The sequence below is a fragment of the Pecten maximus genome, chromosome 12, assembly GCF_902652985.1.
Source record: "Pecten maximus chromosome 12, xPecMax1.1, whole genome shotgun sequence".
NCBI classification, from domain to species: Eukaryota; Metazoa; Mollusca; class Bivalvia; order Pectinida; family Pectinidae; genus Pecten; species Pecten maximus.
Window position 1 is genome coordinate 39,945,515 of NC_047026.1, and position 16,748 is coordinate 39,962,262.

The following is a 16,748-nucleotide window of genomic DNA, read 5'->3' on the forward strand; positions in this document are numbered from 1 at the left end:
TCTTGCACTAAAATCTACACTTTATACCCTTTATAAGCTGAATAGGTATTAGGGATACAGGCCCAATGGGCTCTTGCTACACCCCTTTCTATGTGATAATGATTTAATGTAGACATTGTTTCAGCTCCAATTTAGAGAACATCAGTATAAATAATTCATTTAAGTTTAAATCTTAATGACACTTATGACAATACCAGTATTTCTTCTGTTTTGTACAGCTGAACGAGACTTCATTTACAGTTATGAATGAGACGGAAACCATACCTGCAGTCTTTGTGTCGTTCAACGAGTTGACCTGTACACTGCCGTCAGTGGGGAGTTACGAGATCACCATCAGTAACAATGGAACTCAGGCTCTGAGTAACGCAGCCTACTTCATAGTGTATAACTCCCTCTGTTTTACCTGTGACATCACAAGCAAGACATGTTCTCCAAAGGTGCGACATTCCAAACACAAACATGTCCATTGTTTATTTTGATCTTGGCATGAGCTCTAGCTCACATCTCTTTAAAAATGTATAGGCTGTATCCATCTATGTAATTACTTTTGATAGAGATAAGTCACTTTGGTGTGGGACTAGAGTACGACATTTTGATAGAGATAAGTCACTTTGGTGTGGGACTAGAGTACGACATTTTGATAGAGATAAGTCACTTTGGTGTGGGACTAGTGTACGACATTTTGATAGAGATAAGTCACTTTGGTGTGGGACTAGTGTACGACATTTTGATAGAGATAAGTCACTTTGGTGTGGGACTAGAGTACGACATTTTGATAGAGATAAGTCACTATAGTGTGGGACTAGTGTACGACATTTTGATAGAGATAAGTCACTATAGTGTGGGACTAGTGTACGACATTTTGATAGAGATAAGTCACTTTGGTGTGGGACTAGAGTACGACATTTTGATAGAGATAAGTCACTATAGTGTGGGACTAGTGTACGACATTTTGATAGAGATAAGTCACTATAGTGTGGGACTAATGTACGACATTTTGATAGAGATAAGTCACTTTGGTGTGGGACTAGAGTACGACATTTTGATAGAGATAAGTCACTTTGGTGTGGGACTAGTGTACGACATTTTGATAGAGATAAGTCACTTTGGTGTGGGACTAGTGTACGACATTTTGATAGAGATAAGTCACTTTGGTGTGGGACTAGTGTACGACATTTTGATAGAGATAAGTCACTTTGGTGTGGGACTAATGTACGACATTTTGATAGAAAAAAGTCACTTTGGTGTGGGACTAGTGTACGACATTTTGATAGAAAAAAGTCACTTTGGTGTGGGACTAGTGTACGACATTTTGATAGAGATAATTAAGTCACTTTGGTGTGGGACTAGAGTACGACATTTTGATAGAGATAAGTCACTTTGGTGTGGGACTAGTGTACAACATTTTGATAGAGATAAGTCACTTTGGTGTGGGACTAGAGTACGACATTTTGATAGAGATAAGTCACTTTGGTGTGGGACTAATGTACGACATTTTGATAGAGATAAGTCACTTTGGTGTGGGACTAGTGTACGACATTTTGATAGAGATAAGTCACTTTGGTGTGGGACTAATGTACAACATTTTGATAGAGATAAGTCACTTTGGTGTGGGACTAATGTACAACATTTTGATAGAGATAAGTCACTATAGTGTGGGACTAGTGTACGACATTTTGATAGAGATAAGTCACTTTGGTGTGGGACTAGTGTACGACATTTTGATAGAGATAAGTCACTTTGGTGTGGGACTAATGTACGACATTTTGATAGAGATAAGTCACTTTGGTGTGGGACTAGTGTACAACATTTTGATAGAGATAAGTCACTTTGGTGTGGGACTAATGTACGACATTTTGATAGAGATAAGTCACTTTGGTGTGGGACTAATGTACGACATTTTCATAGAGATAAGTCACTTTGGTATCGGACTAGTGTACGACATTTTGATAGAGATAAGTCACTTTGGTGTGGGACTAGTGTACAACATTTTGATAGAGATAAGTCACTTTGGTGTGGGACTAGAGTACGACATTTTGATAGAGATAAGTCACTTTGGTGTGGGACTATAGTGTACGACATTTTGATAGAGATAAGTCACTATAGTGTAGGACTAGTGTACGACATTTTGATAGAGATAAGTCACTATAGTGTAGGACTAATGTACGACATTTTGATAGAGATAAGTCACTTTGGTGTGGGACTAGTGTACAACATTTTGATAGAGATAAGTCACTTTGGTGTGGGACTAGTGTACGACATTTTGATAGAGATAAGTCACTTTGGTATGGGACTAATGTACGACATTTTGATAGAGATAAGTCACTTTGGTATGGGACTAATGTACGACATTTTGATAGAGATAAGTCACTATAGTGTGGGACTAGTGTACGACATTTTGATAGAGATAAGTCACTATAGTGTGGGACTATTGTACGACATTTTGATAGAGATAAGTCACTATAGTGTGGAACTAATGTACGACATTTTGATAGAGATAAGTCACTTTGGTATGGGACTAGAGTACGACATTTTGATAGAGATAAGTCACTATAGTGTGGGACTAGTGTACGACATTTTGATAGAGATAAGTCACTATAGTGTGGGACTAGAGTACGACATTTTGATAGAGATAAGTCACTTTGGTATGGGACTAGAGTACGACATTTTGATAGAGATAAGTCACTATAGTGTAGGACTAGTGTATGACATTTTGATAGAGATAAGTCACTATAGTGTAGGACTAATGTACGACATTTTGATAGAGATAAGTCACTATAGTGTAGGACTAATGTACGACATTTTGATAGAGATAAGTCACTATAGTGTAGGACTAGTGTACAACATTTTGATAGAGATAAGTCACTTTGGTGTGGGACTAGTGTACGACATTTTGATAGAGATAAGTCACTTTGGTATGGGACTAATTTCATAACTACAGTATAGATTTCCTAACTACAGTATAGATTTCCTAACTACTGTATAGATTTCCTAACTACAGTATAGATTTCCTAACTACTCGATAGATTTCCTAACTACTGGATAGATTTCCTAACTACTAGATAGATTTCCTAACTACAGTATAGATTTCCTAACTACTGGATAGATTTCCTAAACTACTGGATATATTTCCTAACTACAGTATAGATTTCCTAACTACAGGATAGATTTCCTAACTACTGGATAGATTTCCTAACTACAGTATAGATTTCCTAACTACTGTATAGATTTCCTAACTACAGTATAGATTTCCTAACTACAGGATAGATTTCCTAACTACAGTATAGATTTCCTAACTACAGTATAGATTTCCTAACTACTGGATAGATTTCCTAACTACAGTATAGATTTCCTAACTACTGTATAGATTTCCTAACTACAGTATAGATTTCCTAACTACAGTATAGATTTCCTAACTACTGGATATATTACCTAACTACAGTATAGATTTCCTAATTACACTATAGATTTCCTAACTACAGTATAGATTTCCTAACTACGGGATAGATTTCCTAACTACAGTATAGATTTCCTAACTACTGTATAGATTTCCTAACTACAGTATAGATTTCCTAATTACTGGATAGATTTCCTAACTACAGTATAGATTTCCTAACTACTGGATAGATTTCCTAACTACTGGATATATTTCCTAACTACAGTATAGATTTCCTAACTACGGTATAGATTTCCTAACTACGGTATAGATTTCCTAACTACAGTATAGATTTCCTAACTACAGTATAGATTTCCTAACTACTGTATAGATTTCCTAACTTCTGGATAGATTTCCTAACTACTGGATAGATTTCCTAATTACTGGATAGATTTCCTAACTACAGTATAGATTTCCTAACTACAGTATAGATTTCCTAACTACTGTATAGATTTCCTAACTACAGTATAGATTTCCTAACTACTGGATAGATTTCCTAACTACTGTATAGATTTCCTAACTACAGTATAGATTTCCTAACTACAGTATAGATTTCCTAACTACTGTATAAATTTCCTAACTACAGTATAGATTTCCTAACTACAGTATAGATTTCCTAACTACAGGATAGATTTCCTAACTACAGTATAGATTTCCTAACTACTGGATAGATTTCCTAACTACAGTATAGATTTCCTAACTACTGGATAGATTTCCTAACTACAGTATAGATTTCCTAACTACAGTATAGATTTCCTAACTACAGTATAGATTTCCTATAACTACAGTATAGATTTCCTAACTACAGTATAGATTTCCTAACTACAGTATAGATTTCCTAATTACTGGATATATTTCCTAACTACAGTATAGATTTCCTAACTACTGGATAGATTTCCTAACTACAGTATAGATTTCCTAACTACTGGATAGATTTCCTAACTACAGTATAGATTTCCTAACTACAGTATAGATTTCCTAGCTACAGGATAGATTTCCTAACTACAGTATAGATTTCCTAACTACAGTATAGATTTCCTAACTACAGTATAGATTTCCTAACTACTAGATAGATTTCCTAACTACAGTATAGATTTTCTAACTACTGGATAGATTTCCTAATTACTGGATAGATTTCCTAACTACAGTATAGATTTCCTAACTACTGGATATATTTCCTAACTACAGTATAGATTTCCTAACTACAGTATAGATTTCCTAACTACTGGATAGATTTCCTAACTACTGGATAGATTTCCTAACTACAGTATAGATTTCCTAACTACTGGATATATTTCCTAACTACAGTATAGATTTCCTAACTACTGGATATATTTCCTAACTACAGTATAGATTTCCTAACTACTGGATAGATTTCCTAACTACAGTATAGATTTCCTAACTACAGTATAGATTTCCTAACTACTGGATAGATTTCCTAACTACAGTATAGATTTCCTAACTACTGGATATATTTCCTAACTACAGTATAGATTTCCTAACTACTGGATAGATTTCCTAACTACAGTATAGATTTCCTAACTACAGTATAGATTTCCTAACTACTGGATAGATTTCCTAACTACAGTATAGATTTCCTAACTACTGGATATATTTCCTAACTACAGTATAGATTTCCTAACTACTGGATAGATTTCCTAACTACAGTATAGATTTCCTAACTACTAGATAGATTTCCTAAACTACTGAATAGATTTCTTAACTACTGTATAGATTTCCTAATTACTGGATAAGACTTCTGCCTCAAGTAATTACTCCCTACAATAATAGCTGGGAGATATTCAAGGTCCAGGGACTGTCCGTGAAAAAAACAAACAGATATACCTCATGATCAATGATGGTTCATGCATCCACAATATTTGCCCTAGAAATGATATTCAGAAATAATAATTAACATAATCATTACTTAGCTTTAAGTATGAATTACACTAAAATGAAATATGTACCTTTAAAAAGTTCATCATTTTTTTTTTTTTTTACAGAATACTTCGTGTTTAATAAATGATGTGTGTTATGAGGCTGGCGAGTATAACCCCTCCAATAGTAGAGAGTTCTGTGACCCTAAAGTCAACACATCACAATGGCAGATGGCAAATGGTGAGTTTTGGATAGAACATGTAAAAAACAGGGGATTGTAACATTAATTGATAAATAATTATTGATCTATTGTTAGTATTCAGAGTGCTGCTTTTTGATTGGTTGAGTTTTTCTTTTTATACCTCTATGAAAAAAAAATTATGTAAATGGTGTGAAAACGTGACACGGATATATGTCACAATATGACCATTGGGGTTGTGTATTGATTTGCTCAAAAAAAAAACTCATTGAATAAGTAAAACTGTACATAAAACATGTTTTAAATTTGAAACACAGTTTCAAAAATAATTTATAAGCATTGATGTTAATATTCTTTAGTTTCATAAATATTGACATCAATGCTTAAATACAAAAAAAAAAAGAAGAAAGAAATGGAAAGTTATAAAACACCTAAAAATAAGAGGATTGTAAAGAAATATGTCTTTTTCAGATTCCTGTGAAATTTTGGATTTGACATGGTACCAGTACAAAGGAAGTGACATCATGGGTATAGCTACGGAGGACGTAGCTAGTAGCGGAGACATCCAAAATTGTCGTGATGAATGTCTGTTAAATTATGGACCAGATCAGATCTGCCAGTCCTTTACCTACAATGCTTCCTCGGACAATTGTACCCTTAATCTGAAGGACACATTGTCTTTTGGTGCTGAAACAGTGGAGACGGCCGAGTCAGATCTGTTTGAATGGCAGTGTCAAAACGGTAAGTTACCTTTAATTAAACAGTCTGGCCCTGATTTCACCAACGTTACTTAACCTCAGGGAACTCCTTATCTTATAAATTTTCCATAGGAAAAGATCACAGGATAAAGTCATAGTTAAGGAACTTTCCTTAAATTCTGTTATGCTTTCCTATAGAAGTTTTAAGTTTATGAACTTCTTTAAGCTGTAGTGTATTGATAAACCTGGGACTAGGTAATAAGGTTTACTGTGGGTTTTTTTGTGAAGAAAGTGAAATTGACATTTCTGGTAAGTGCGAAATAAAAAATGACATCTCCCTTACACATATTAAAGTTGGTGTGAAATACTGGTCTTTCATTTAAGTAAATGGAAAGTATCCAGTTTGAACACCACACACAGTGGTATTTCCTAGTTGCTCAAAGTGATATATGAGGTCCATATAAGTGTGGCCAGAAAAGCTTTATAATTTTCATTGGTTCAAAGTGCTATTTAAAACAGTGCTCATCAAGGTATCCTAACCTTATTTGGTGTGATATATGTTGTTCAGCCACTTGTCCTACTCTCCAACAAATATTAAATTTTTTTCCAGATCCGTGTGGAAAGCGAGGAATAGAGTGGCAGAGATTCCCAGGCTACACTGTCAACGGCCATGTAACCAAGGCAGTAGAAGGGGTCACCTTGATCAGCGAATGTCAGCGACTTTGTCTCACCCAGACAGACTTCCTCTGTCGGTCTTTTAACATGCAAGATGGTCGATGTACTTTGATGAATTTAACAAGATCTGATGTTATGACAGACTTTGTACGATGGTCAGGGTTCATCTACATGGAGTGGAGATGTACAACAGGTATTTCTTATAACAGGCACCGCAGGTGTGCCAGTGAATTTACTTCGAAAAGACATTTCCACCAAGTTATAATCGATATAGGAGTATTTAGTGTGGCTTTAGTTAATGTAAATTTAGTGAAAGCTCTTAGTGAAGTTTTTATAGTTTTTGTCATCATTTTCAGGGTCTGAGTGAAGTTTGTTTCAGTGGTTGTCAGGGTCTGAGTGAAGTTTGTTTCAGTGGTTGTCAGGGTCTGAGTGAAGTTTGTTTCAGTGGTTGTCAGGGTCTGAGTGAAGTTTGTTTTAGTAGTTGTCAGAGTCTGAGTGATGTTTATAAAGTTGTTGTCTGGGTCTAAGTGATGTTTATAAAGTCGATGTCAGGGTCTAAGTGATGTTTATAAAGTTGTTGTCTGGGTCTTAGTTTTGCCATTTATAAACAATAATTAATTAAAAGAAACATAGCCTGTAACTTACCTCGTATGATAATAATGGAAAAAAAATCAATGGACTCTGGAAAGTGTAAAAAGTTACATGCACAGGGAAAGTGCGAAATGCTGAACTTGTTAAAAGTATTTCTCTACTATATTTAATGAAAATGTGTTGATATATAATTGGCATTCATATTTTCAGGTGATGACTTCCCGATAGTGAAGAGAAATCCCATGGTGTCTGTTGCTATGGTTCCCGGAGAAGATGCCAACAACCAAACATTAAAATGTAGTTTTAATTCGATCAAGTCGCTCACGAGTACAATGGAGTACCAGGTCAGATGGCTGATCAATGATGTCATCATCGCAAAGGAGACATCGTCAAATGTGATTGAGGACACAGCAGAGTTTTACCTTGATAGAAGTTACCTTAAAAATTTACCATTCGGAACAAAAGTAAGCTTTTAAGCTCTTATTGGAATTAGTGTTTGATGCCATTGGCTGAGAGATCTAATACGAATTCTTTCTCTAAGACCAATTCATATTTTATTATTTTGTCTAATCATACAAGGAAAAGATGGCATGCAAGTGCATTTTTTTAATGAAAAAAATATATATGTGTTATATTTCAGCTTTCATGTGGTGTGTCAGCTTGTGTACAAGGCAAATGTAATGAAACTCGAGGAGCGTTCAGACAGAGTGTACCGATCATGATCGCTGTTCAGGTAAGTCGACTAGGATAAAGGAAAAGATCAATTCTAATTTAGTACAAACAAAATTACTGTATTGATCCTGTAATAAGTCCAGGTGACTAACGCATAACTTCTGACTATGAATGATGTTTCCTTGAACTTACAATTTACTCTACAACCCTGAATTCCTGAGTAACTCTATAACCTAGAGCTCCGGAGTTACTCTACAGCCCTGAACTCCTGAGTTACTCAATAACCTTAAACCCATGAGTTACAATAAAACCTTGAACTCATACTTTCACTCAATAACCTTGAACTCATACTTTCACTCAATAACCTTGAACTCATACTTTCACTCAATAACCTTGAACTCATACTTTCACTCAATAACCTTGAACTCATACTTTCACTCAATAACCTTGAACTTTCAGATTTTATCGGCCTCAACTTTGACAGTTAAGGAAGGTGAAGAAGGAGAGGAAATAATGACACGTTTGACCGTTCCTCCGTCATTCTTGTGTGCATTGACCGTCTCCCCCATGGACTGCCATGTTTACATCTATGCTTCCGTTAACAAGTCTGAGGGTGACATCACATGCTCTGACCGGTCAACTGTACAACAGCTGGTCATCGGCTCCGGTGACAATATTCAGGACCTGTCGTGTGGAGCCGTAGTTACAATGAATAATTGGAGGTTTGTTGTCGTTAATTTCCCGAGAGTGTTGACAAGAAATTTCGAAGTCTGTAATTAGATATTTTTGTCTCCTTTATTTGATAACATTGTGATCTATCTTGTTTTAAACTTAAGTGTGACCTTGTTCAGGATTTAAGCTTCCTGTGTATGAAAAGAAAGACGAGAAATATATTAAGGGAGAAGGGTGTTTGTTGGAATAACCTTAATGTGTTTATAAGTCCGTTATGATTGTTATGGTGTAAAAATGATATGGAGGTCACGTTATAACCATTTAAGTTTATTTAGTTGTTAAGAGTGTTGGTTGTTTTATTTTGGTTTTGTGTGCTATTTTTTATCAGACGGACTCACAGAATAATGGTGGGAGCCAAAGTTGACGGAATCTATGATGGCGATCAGACACGAGCAGTTCATATCTCCGGACATGTATTGGAGAACGGACAGGTAATGGAATCGCTTGAGTTTGAGACTTTGGAGGTGACCGCTGTTGATATGGACCATCCTGGGCTCTGTTCATCAGTTAACAGTCCTCACATTACAACATTTGATGGCAGGTGAGCGTTGTGATTGTGTCACGTTTCAAAAGGCACATAAGGCTGAATTGACCATTTTTTAAGCTTAAGTTACTATAAAAGTTGATGTGGACCAAGGATTTTTTTTTTCTATAGACAATCTTAACCTCTGGTCTTTGTGATAGAATTTGTTACCTGTATGATAGAATTTGTTACCTGTATGATAGAATTTGTTACCTGTATGATAGAATTTGTTACCTATATTATAGAATTTGTTACCTGTATGATAGAATTTTTACTTGTATGATAGAATTTGTTACCTGTATGATAGAATTTGTTACCTGTATGATAGAATTTTTACCTGTATGATAGAATTTGTTACCTGTATGTGTGTATTTAGATATAGACTTTTTCATTTTCTCTCATATCAAAATTTTATACATATAAAAAAAAAAACCTATTGTTTTTCCATATTCTTCATTTAAATGATGACATCTCTGTACACTAAATGTTGTGTGAAGACTCCAGACAGACCAGATAAGACAGGGAGATCTGTCACAGCATGAGTACCACATGAGAAATTAAATTTCTGTAAAAATGGTAACAATTGATGATGTGTTATTATTTTAGTTACTACACCAACTTCTATGAGGGAGAATTCGTCCTGTACCAACACACAGAACTACAGTATGCTGTAAGTACAAACATTCAGAATGTCATTTGTCTCTAAACATTCTACTGAAGTTTGTTTGGGATGAAGCTACAAAACATCTCATCAACTTATATTACAGTATACTGTGTGTTTAAAGTTCTAATCTAAAGTTTGATGGAGATCAAGATGTATGTTTTAGAGGATGTATGCTACCCTACCGTGACATAGAGACTTAAGGAGATATACTACCATACTGTGACATAGAGACATAAGGAGGTATGCTACCATACTGTGACAGAGACTTCAGGAGGTATGCTACCATACCGTGATATAGTGACTTAAGGAGGTATGCTACCATACTGTGACAGAGACTTGAGGAGGTTTACTTCCATTCTGTAACATAGAGACTTAAGGAGATATACTACCATACTGTGCCATAGAGACTTAAGGAAGTATACTACCATACTGTGACATAGAGACTTAAGGAAGTATACTACAGTCGAACCTGTCTATAAAGGACACCTAAGGGACAAGGCAAAAGTGTCCTTTATAGAGAGGTGTCCTTTATATAGAGGTTCAATGAGTTATGTCCCTTATAAACGAAGAAACAAACCAAAGTCTGTTTATAGTACACTATGTGTCTCCTGATTTATTATATTCAAACACTGAAACAAATGAATAAAAGACAAATAATTAAAGACAAATGTTAAATTAATTAATTTTCAGTCATTCATCTGACACAAAAATTGAAGTTGATTTTTTTAATAATTTATATTAAGCCTATAGTTTCAAAAAAAATCTTCACAATATCATACTATACTGAATATCTATTCAGACAAATACTCAACATAGTCAAAAAAGTAAAGGTAATTCTTATCATAGTAAAACAATTTTCATTAATCCTCAATATTTTGGAAAATAAATATGTTTGAAATATCTTTTCTATTACAACATTAACTCTTTATAAATGAAAGTGCATTTTCCTCTGATAATTATAATCCTTAAGCATTTATTTTGAGACGTATTTTCTGAAATCCATGTAGGGATTTAATTTAATAAATACCGTTTTCTGGTTCAGTCAATTAGTAGTGTATACAAAGACACTCGGAACTCTTCAGCTAATATGTTACGTAGTCATATTCCGAGGAGTTCCGAGTGTGAAAAAATGGCGGCTGACAACCATGTGCCTGCCCTGTCAGATTTGCATACGGTTGATTTTGTAAGTAAAACAATTAAGACAGACATAACTATTGCTTTGTCCCTCTTTTGTTGGTATTGATAATGTTTTAATTACCACCTGACCATTCTTGTTGTCTTGGCTATGGTTGAATGGCTAATTAAGCTTAGCTGTCACCGGTGGGGTTGAGTAAACAAACACCTCTGCCGATGGCGATCGGTCACTCTCTTGTAATTACTGCCAATTGTTACAGCAACTTACAGGTAACAGGACAATTAGTGACTGATGAAGTGGCTTCCTAAGTTAGCATTGCTGCCAGGGGAGTTGAGTAATTAAGGCTCTGCTTGTTATTTAGAAACGTTTTACACACAAATATCAACACAGCTATGGTTTCATGTGTCCGTTATACGGAATTTTAAACAACTTTACGGACAAAAATAAGTGTCCGCTGTCCGCATAAGGAAGGTGTCCGCTATATACACGATATTTATATAGTGATTTTCATTGGGGATTCCTGGAAGTGTCCGTTATGGACAGGTGTCCGCTATATAAGGGTGTCCGCTATTACAAGTTTGACTGTATCATACTGTGACAGAGACTTAAGGAGGTATGTTACCATACTGTGACAGAGACTTAAGGAGGTATGTTACCATACTGTGACAGAGACTTAAGGAGGTATGCTACCATACTGTGACAGAGACTTGAGGAGGTTTACTTCCATTCTGTAACATAGAGACTTAAGGAGATATACTACCATACTGTGACATAGAGACTTAAGGAAGTATACTATCATACTGTGACAGAGACTTAAGGAGGTATGTTACCATACTGTGACAGAGACTTAAGGAGGTATGTTACCATACTGTGACAGAGACTTAAGGAGGCATGCTACCATACTGTGACATGGAGACTTAAGGATGTATGCTACCCTACTGTGATATGGAGATTTAAGGATGTATGCTACCTTACTGTGACATAGAGACTTAGGGATGTATACTACCATACTGTGACTTAGAGACTTAAGGAGATATACTACCATGATGTGACATAGAGACTTAAGGAGGTATCCTACCATGATGTGACATAGAGACTTAAGGAGGTATGCTACCATACTGTGACAGAGACTTAAGGAGGCATGCTACCATACTGTGACAGAGACTTAAGGAGGCATGCTACCATACTGTGACAGAGACTCAAGGAGGCATGCTACCATACTGTGACAGAGACTTAAGGAGGTATGCTACCATACTGTGACAGAGACTTAAGGAGGCATGCTACCATACTGTGACAGAGACTCAAGGAGGTATACTACCATACTGTGACAGAGACTTAAGGAGGTATGCTGCCATACTGTGACAGAGACTTAAGGAGGTATGCTACCATACTGTGACAGGGACTTAAGGAGGTATGCTACCATACTGTGACAGAGACTTAAGGAGACAATTACTACCATACTGTGACAGAGACTTAAGGAGGTATGCTGCCATACTGTGACAGAGACTTAAGGAGGTATGCTACCATACTGTGACAGAGACTTAAGGAGACAATTACTACCATACTGTGACAGAGACTTTAGGTGGTATGCTATCATACTATGCTATAGACTTATCATGGATATTACGTTAATATATCATGTAGCTTGTAAAAATGCACAAGGTTTATGTTATTAAGGAATTGAATTTAGGCATGTATATTTTTTACAGGTTCATGTGCTGTACAGACGATGCAGCAATCAGTTGACTTGTAACTGTGCTGTGGCCATTAAACTACTGGACGATGTTTTTGTGATGGACAGATGTGGCGCTAGGAAAGATCGCAACACCAAGTGGCCATTCTTAATGCATTACTATGTCAATGGTGAACTAACCCCTGGCTTCAGACTGCAGCAGTTGTATGGAGGCATCATGTATGAGGTATGATCAGAACTAATCTTCAAACTAAATCATCAGATTTAAAACATGTCCTTGTGTATGTTGTCTATCAAGAAACCAGACCCCTCATACAAAGTCAGGCACTGTCCCCAAAACAGATCCCAGAGTCTCCCTCATACAAAGTCAGTAATTGTCCCTAAAACCAGATACCCGATTCTCCCTCATACAAAGTCAGTAATTGTCCCTAAAACCAGATTTCAGGGTCTCCCTCAAACATTGTCAGTAACACTCCACAAGATCCCCGAGTCTACGGGCCCCCAAACCAGGTTTCTGAGTCTCCCTCATACAAAGTCAGTAACTGTCCCTGAAATCAGATACCTGATCGAGTCTCCCAGTTTCTTCTCCTGTTGTTAGTATATGACCGGATGTGATGTTGTGCTGATGGCCTTTGATAGACTGAGTATACTGCAGTGAGGTTGAACTATAAACGTGGTATCAGTTCTGCATATTGTTACTATCACAAGGAGACAAACACAAACATACCACATCCTCCCAAAATGTATCTCTCACACAGGGGAGGCCACCCTTAAATTACTATAGCTCTTGGTAAGACATTTAACAATACACAGGCCTAGGGGAGGCCATCCTTAAATTACCATAGCTGTTGGTAAGACACCAAACACCATCCATCATTACAGAAAGAATAACCTGCATACTTGAGCGTTGATGCTGTGATGATCTTAATTTCTTGTTGTTTAGGCCCACTTACGAACATTTCTTGTTGTTTAGGCCCACTTACGAACATTTCTTGTTGTTTAGGCGCACTTTCCAACATTTCTTGTTGTTTAGGCCCACTTACCAACATTTCTTGTTGTTTAGGCGCACTTTCCAACATTTCTTGTTGTTTAGGCCCACTTTCCATCATTTCTTGTTGTTTAGGCCCACTTTCCATCATTTCTTGTTGTTTAGGCCCACTTACCAACATTTCTTGTTGTTTAGGCGCACTTTCCAACATTTCTTGTTGTTTAGGCGCACTTTCCAACATTTCATGGTGTTTAGGCGCGCTTTCCAACATTTCATGTTGTTTAGGCGCACTTTCCATCATTTCTTGTTGTTTAGGCCCACTTACCAACATTTCTTGTTGTTTAGGCTCACTTACCAACATTTGTTGTTGTTTAGGCCCACTTACCAACATGTCTTGTTGTTTAGGCCCACTTACCATCATTTCTTGTTGTTTAGGCCCACTTACCAACATTTCTTGTTGTTAAGACCCACTTACCAACATTTCTTGTTGTTTAGACCCACTTATCAACATTTCTTGTTGTTTAGACCCACTTATCAACATTTCTTGTTGTTTAGGGCCACTTACCAACATTTCTTGTTGTTTAGGCCCACTTTCCATCATTTCTTGTTGTTTAGGGCCACTTACCAACATTTCTTGTTGTTTAGGCCCACTTACCATCATTTCTTGTTGTTTAGACCCACTTACCAACATTTCTTGTTGTTTAGACCCACTTATCAACATTTCTTGTTGTTTAGACCCACTTACCAACATTTCTTGTTGTTTAGGCCCACTTTCCATCATTTCTTGTTGTTTAGGGCCACTTACCAACATTTCTTGTTGTTTAGGCCCACTTACCAACATTTCTTGTTGTTTAGACCCACTCACCAACATTTCTTGTTGTTTAGGCCCACTTTCCAGCATTTCTTGTTGTTTAGGCTCACTGTCCAACATTTATTGTTGTTTAGGCCCACTTACCAACTGGCACTGTTGTAATTGTTGGCCTCAGTGATGTTGATTCCTTGCATTATCTACAAGTCTGGATTGAGCCTTCTAGTACAGATTTCAACAAAACACAAGGTAAGTATTACAGAGGTACCATATTCAATAAGCCTACCTGATTCAATAAGCGTACCTGATTTGAAAAGCGTACCTGATTCAATAAGCGTACCTGATTCGATAAGCATACCTGATTCAATAAGTGTACCTGATTCAAAAAGCTTACCTGATTCAATAAGTGTACCTGATTCAAAAAGCTTACCTGATACAATAAGCGTATCTGATTCAATAAGCGTACCTGATACAATAAGCGTACCTGGTTCAGTAAGCGTACCTGATTTAACAAGTGTACCTTATTCAATAAACATACCTGATTCAATACGCGTACCTGCCATAAAGTAATTACTTGAGTGGTACTTATTCCCGTTGATATTCCGTGATTGCTGTCTGGTATATACAGTGTGTATAACTTTCAGGGCTGTGTGGTACTTTTGATGGAGAGAAGAACAATGACCTTGAGAAGAAGGATAAGGTGGTTTACACTGCTCCAGGACTAAGACCTGATCCTTTCATTCTGTCATGGAGGTATGTAAAAGTGGATAGTATAGGCCATCTAACTAGCTCAGGGAACTTCACTTTAGAGTAATGATAGGAAATCTGCTCAAAGAGGGAGAGGTCGCTAGTTCAAGCTTAAGCACAGGCAGAATATTTGTTCAGGTGGACAACATTTTCTGGGTCGTCTCTCCTATATATATACCAAATGTTGTAGTACACATGTATGAAAGAACAGAGAAAAACACATTCCTGCCAAGTGCCCGAGAAGAATAAAACCTGGGTCTCTGGCGTGATAAGCCACAGCCCTACCTTCTGAGCCAAAGTAGCCACACAGACTAATTCCTTTTGCACATGTAGTAGAGATTTATTATGGCCTTGTGTCCTAACACTAGGTTCAGTATGGAGTCTCCTATCATTGTAAAATGGCCGAATAGTTTCCTATTAGAAACCATTCTCATGTTATGCCATACCAATGACATTTTGAGTTGTACTTTCAGTTGATTTTGAGGCAATTTAAAAATGTAGATTTTAAGCTATAAATCAAGAGAAATACATACAAGTACATTAAAATCTCATTATTATCTGTAGGGTACCACAGAACGAAAGCTTGTACATTAAAATCTCATTATTATCTGTAGGGTACCACAGAACGAAAGCTTGTACATTAAAATCTCATTATTATCTGTAGTGTACCACAGAACGAAAGCTTGTACATTAAAATCTCATTATTATCTGTAGGGTACCACAGAACGAAAGCTTGTACAATGGAATCTACAGTGATGTGAATCCCTCGCGTTCTTTTGGGTCATGTGACTGTGGCAGGGGAGATAACCAGACTTGTAGTGTGAGAATGGATGCTGAACCATGTCCTGTCAGCCAGTTACCGGGCTGTAAGTAAATCATTACACATCATCTAACGATTGCTTTACATGGGTCCCTTGATATAAAGCAAGACCACTTTAAATTATCTAGGTGTTATTTGTTCAGGGTAGTTAATTATAAAGGTCTCTGTCGTAATTCTAGTGGTGCCGGACATGCTTTGTTCTAGATGGAAGTTTTATTGCAGTGATCCGGTTCAGGTGCATCGTTCAGGATGTTGTATTCCAGATGGCCGTTAAACAAGGTGGTGGTTAAGGTATGTTTTATTGTTATTAATCAGTATTAATTGTTTTTTCTTCATTTTGTCTAGATGACCTGACTGCAGACATGCTTTCTATGGTACAGCGTCCACCTGTTGGATCTGATGATGAAGATGTCCCAGAGGCCCTGAGGTTTGAGTTTGATGACGACTTCTCACCACTGGTAAGTGTGTTAATGAATCATCGACTTCTCA

General features: G+C 36.6%; 1 protein-coding gene across 1 annotated transcript in view; it reads left to right on the forward strand.

Moving 5' to 3' along the window:
• The window catches only part of LOC117339037, a 67,127-nt gene that overhangs the window by 36,829 nt on the left and 13,550 nt on the right, over positions 1 to 16,748 (forward strand). The window contains exons 22-35 of the mRNA XM_033900402.1: positions 219 to 437; positions 5,440 to 5,554; positions 5,985 to 6,254; positions 6,822 to 7,079; positions 7,688 to 7,941; positions 8,118 to 8,210; positions 8,609 to 8,871; positions 9,210 to 9,422; positions 10,011 to 10,074; positions 12,913 to 13,122; positions 14,830 to 14,941; positions 15,337 to 15,445; positions 16,154 to 16,305; positions 16,605 to 16,717. Of these exons, the coding sequence (XP_033756293.1) occupies positions 219 to 437; positions 5,440 to 5,554; positions 5,985 to 6,254; positions 6,822 to 7,079; positions 7,688 to 7,941; positions 8,118 to 8,210; positions 8,609 to 8,871; positions 9,210 to 9,422; positions 10,011 to 10,074; positions 12,913 to 13,122; positions 14,830 to 14,941; positions 15,337 to 15,445; positions 16,154 to 16,305; positions 16,605 to 16,717 (2,445 nt within the window). The remainder of the gene's footprint in view (positions 1 to 218; positions 438 to 5,439; positions 5,555 to 5,984; positions 6,255 to 6,821; positions 7,080 to 7,687; positions 7,942 to 8,117; positions 8,211 to 8,608; positions 8,872 to 9,209; positions 9,423 to 10,010; positions 10,075 to 12,912; positions 13,123 to 14,829; positions 14,942 to 15,336; positions 15,446 to 16,153; positions 16,306 to 16,604; positions 16,718 to 16,748) is intronic.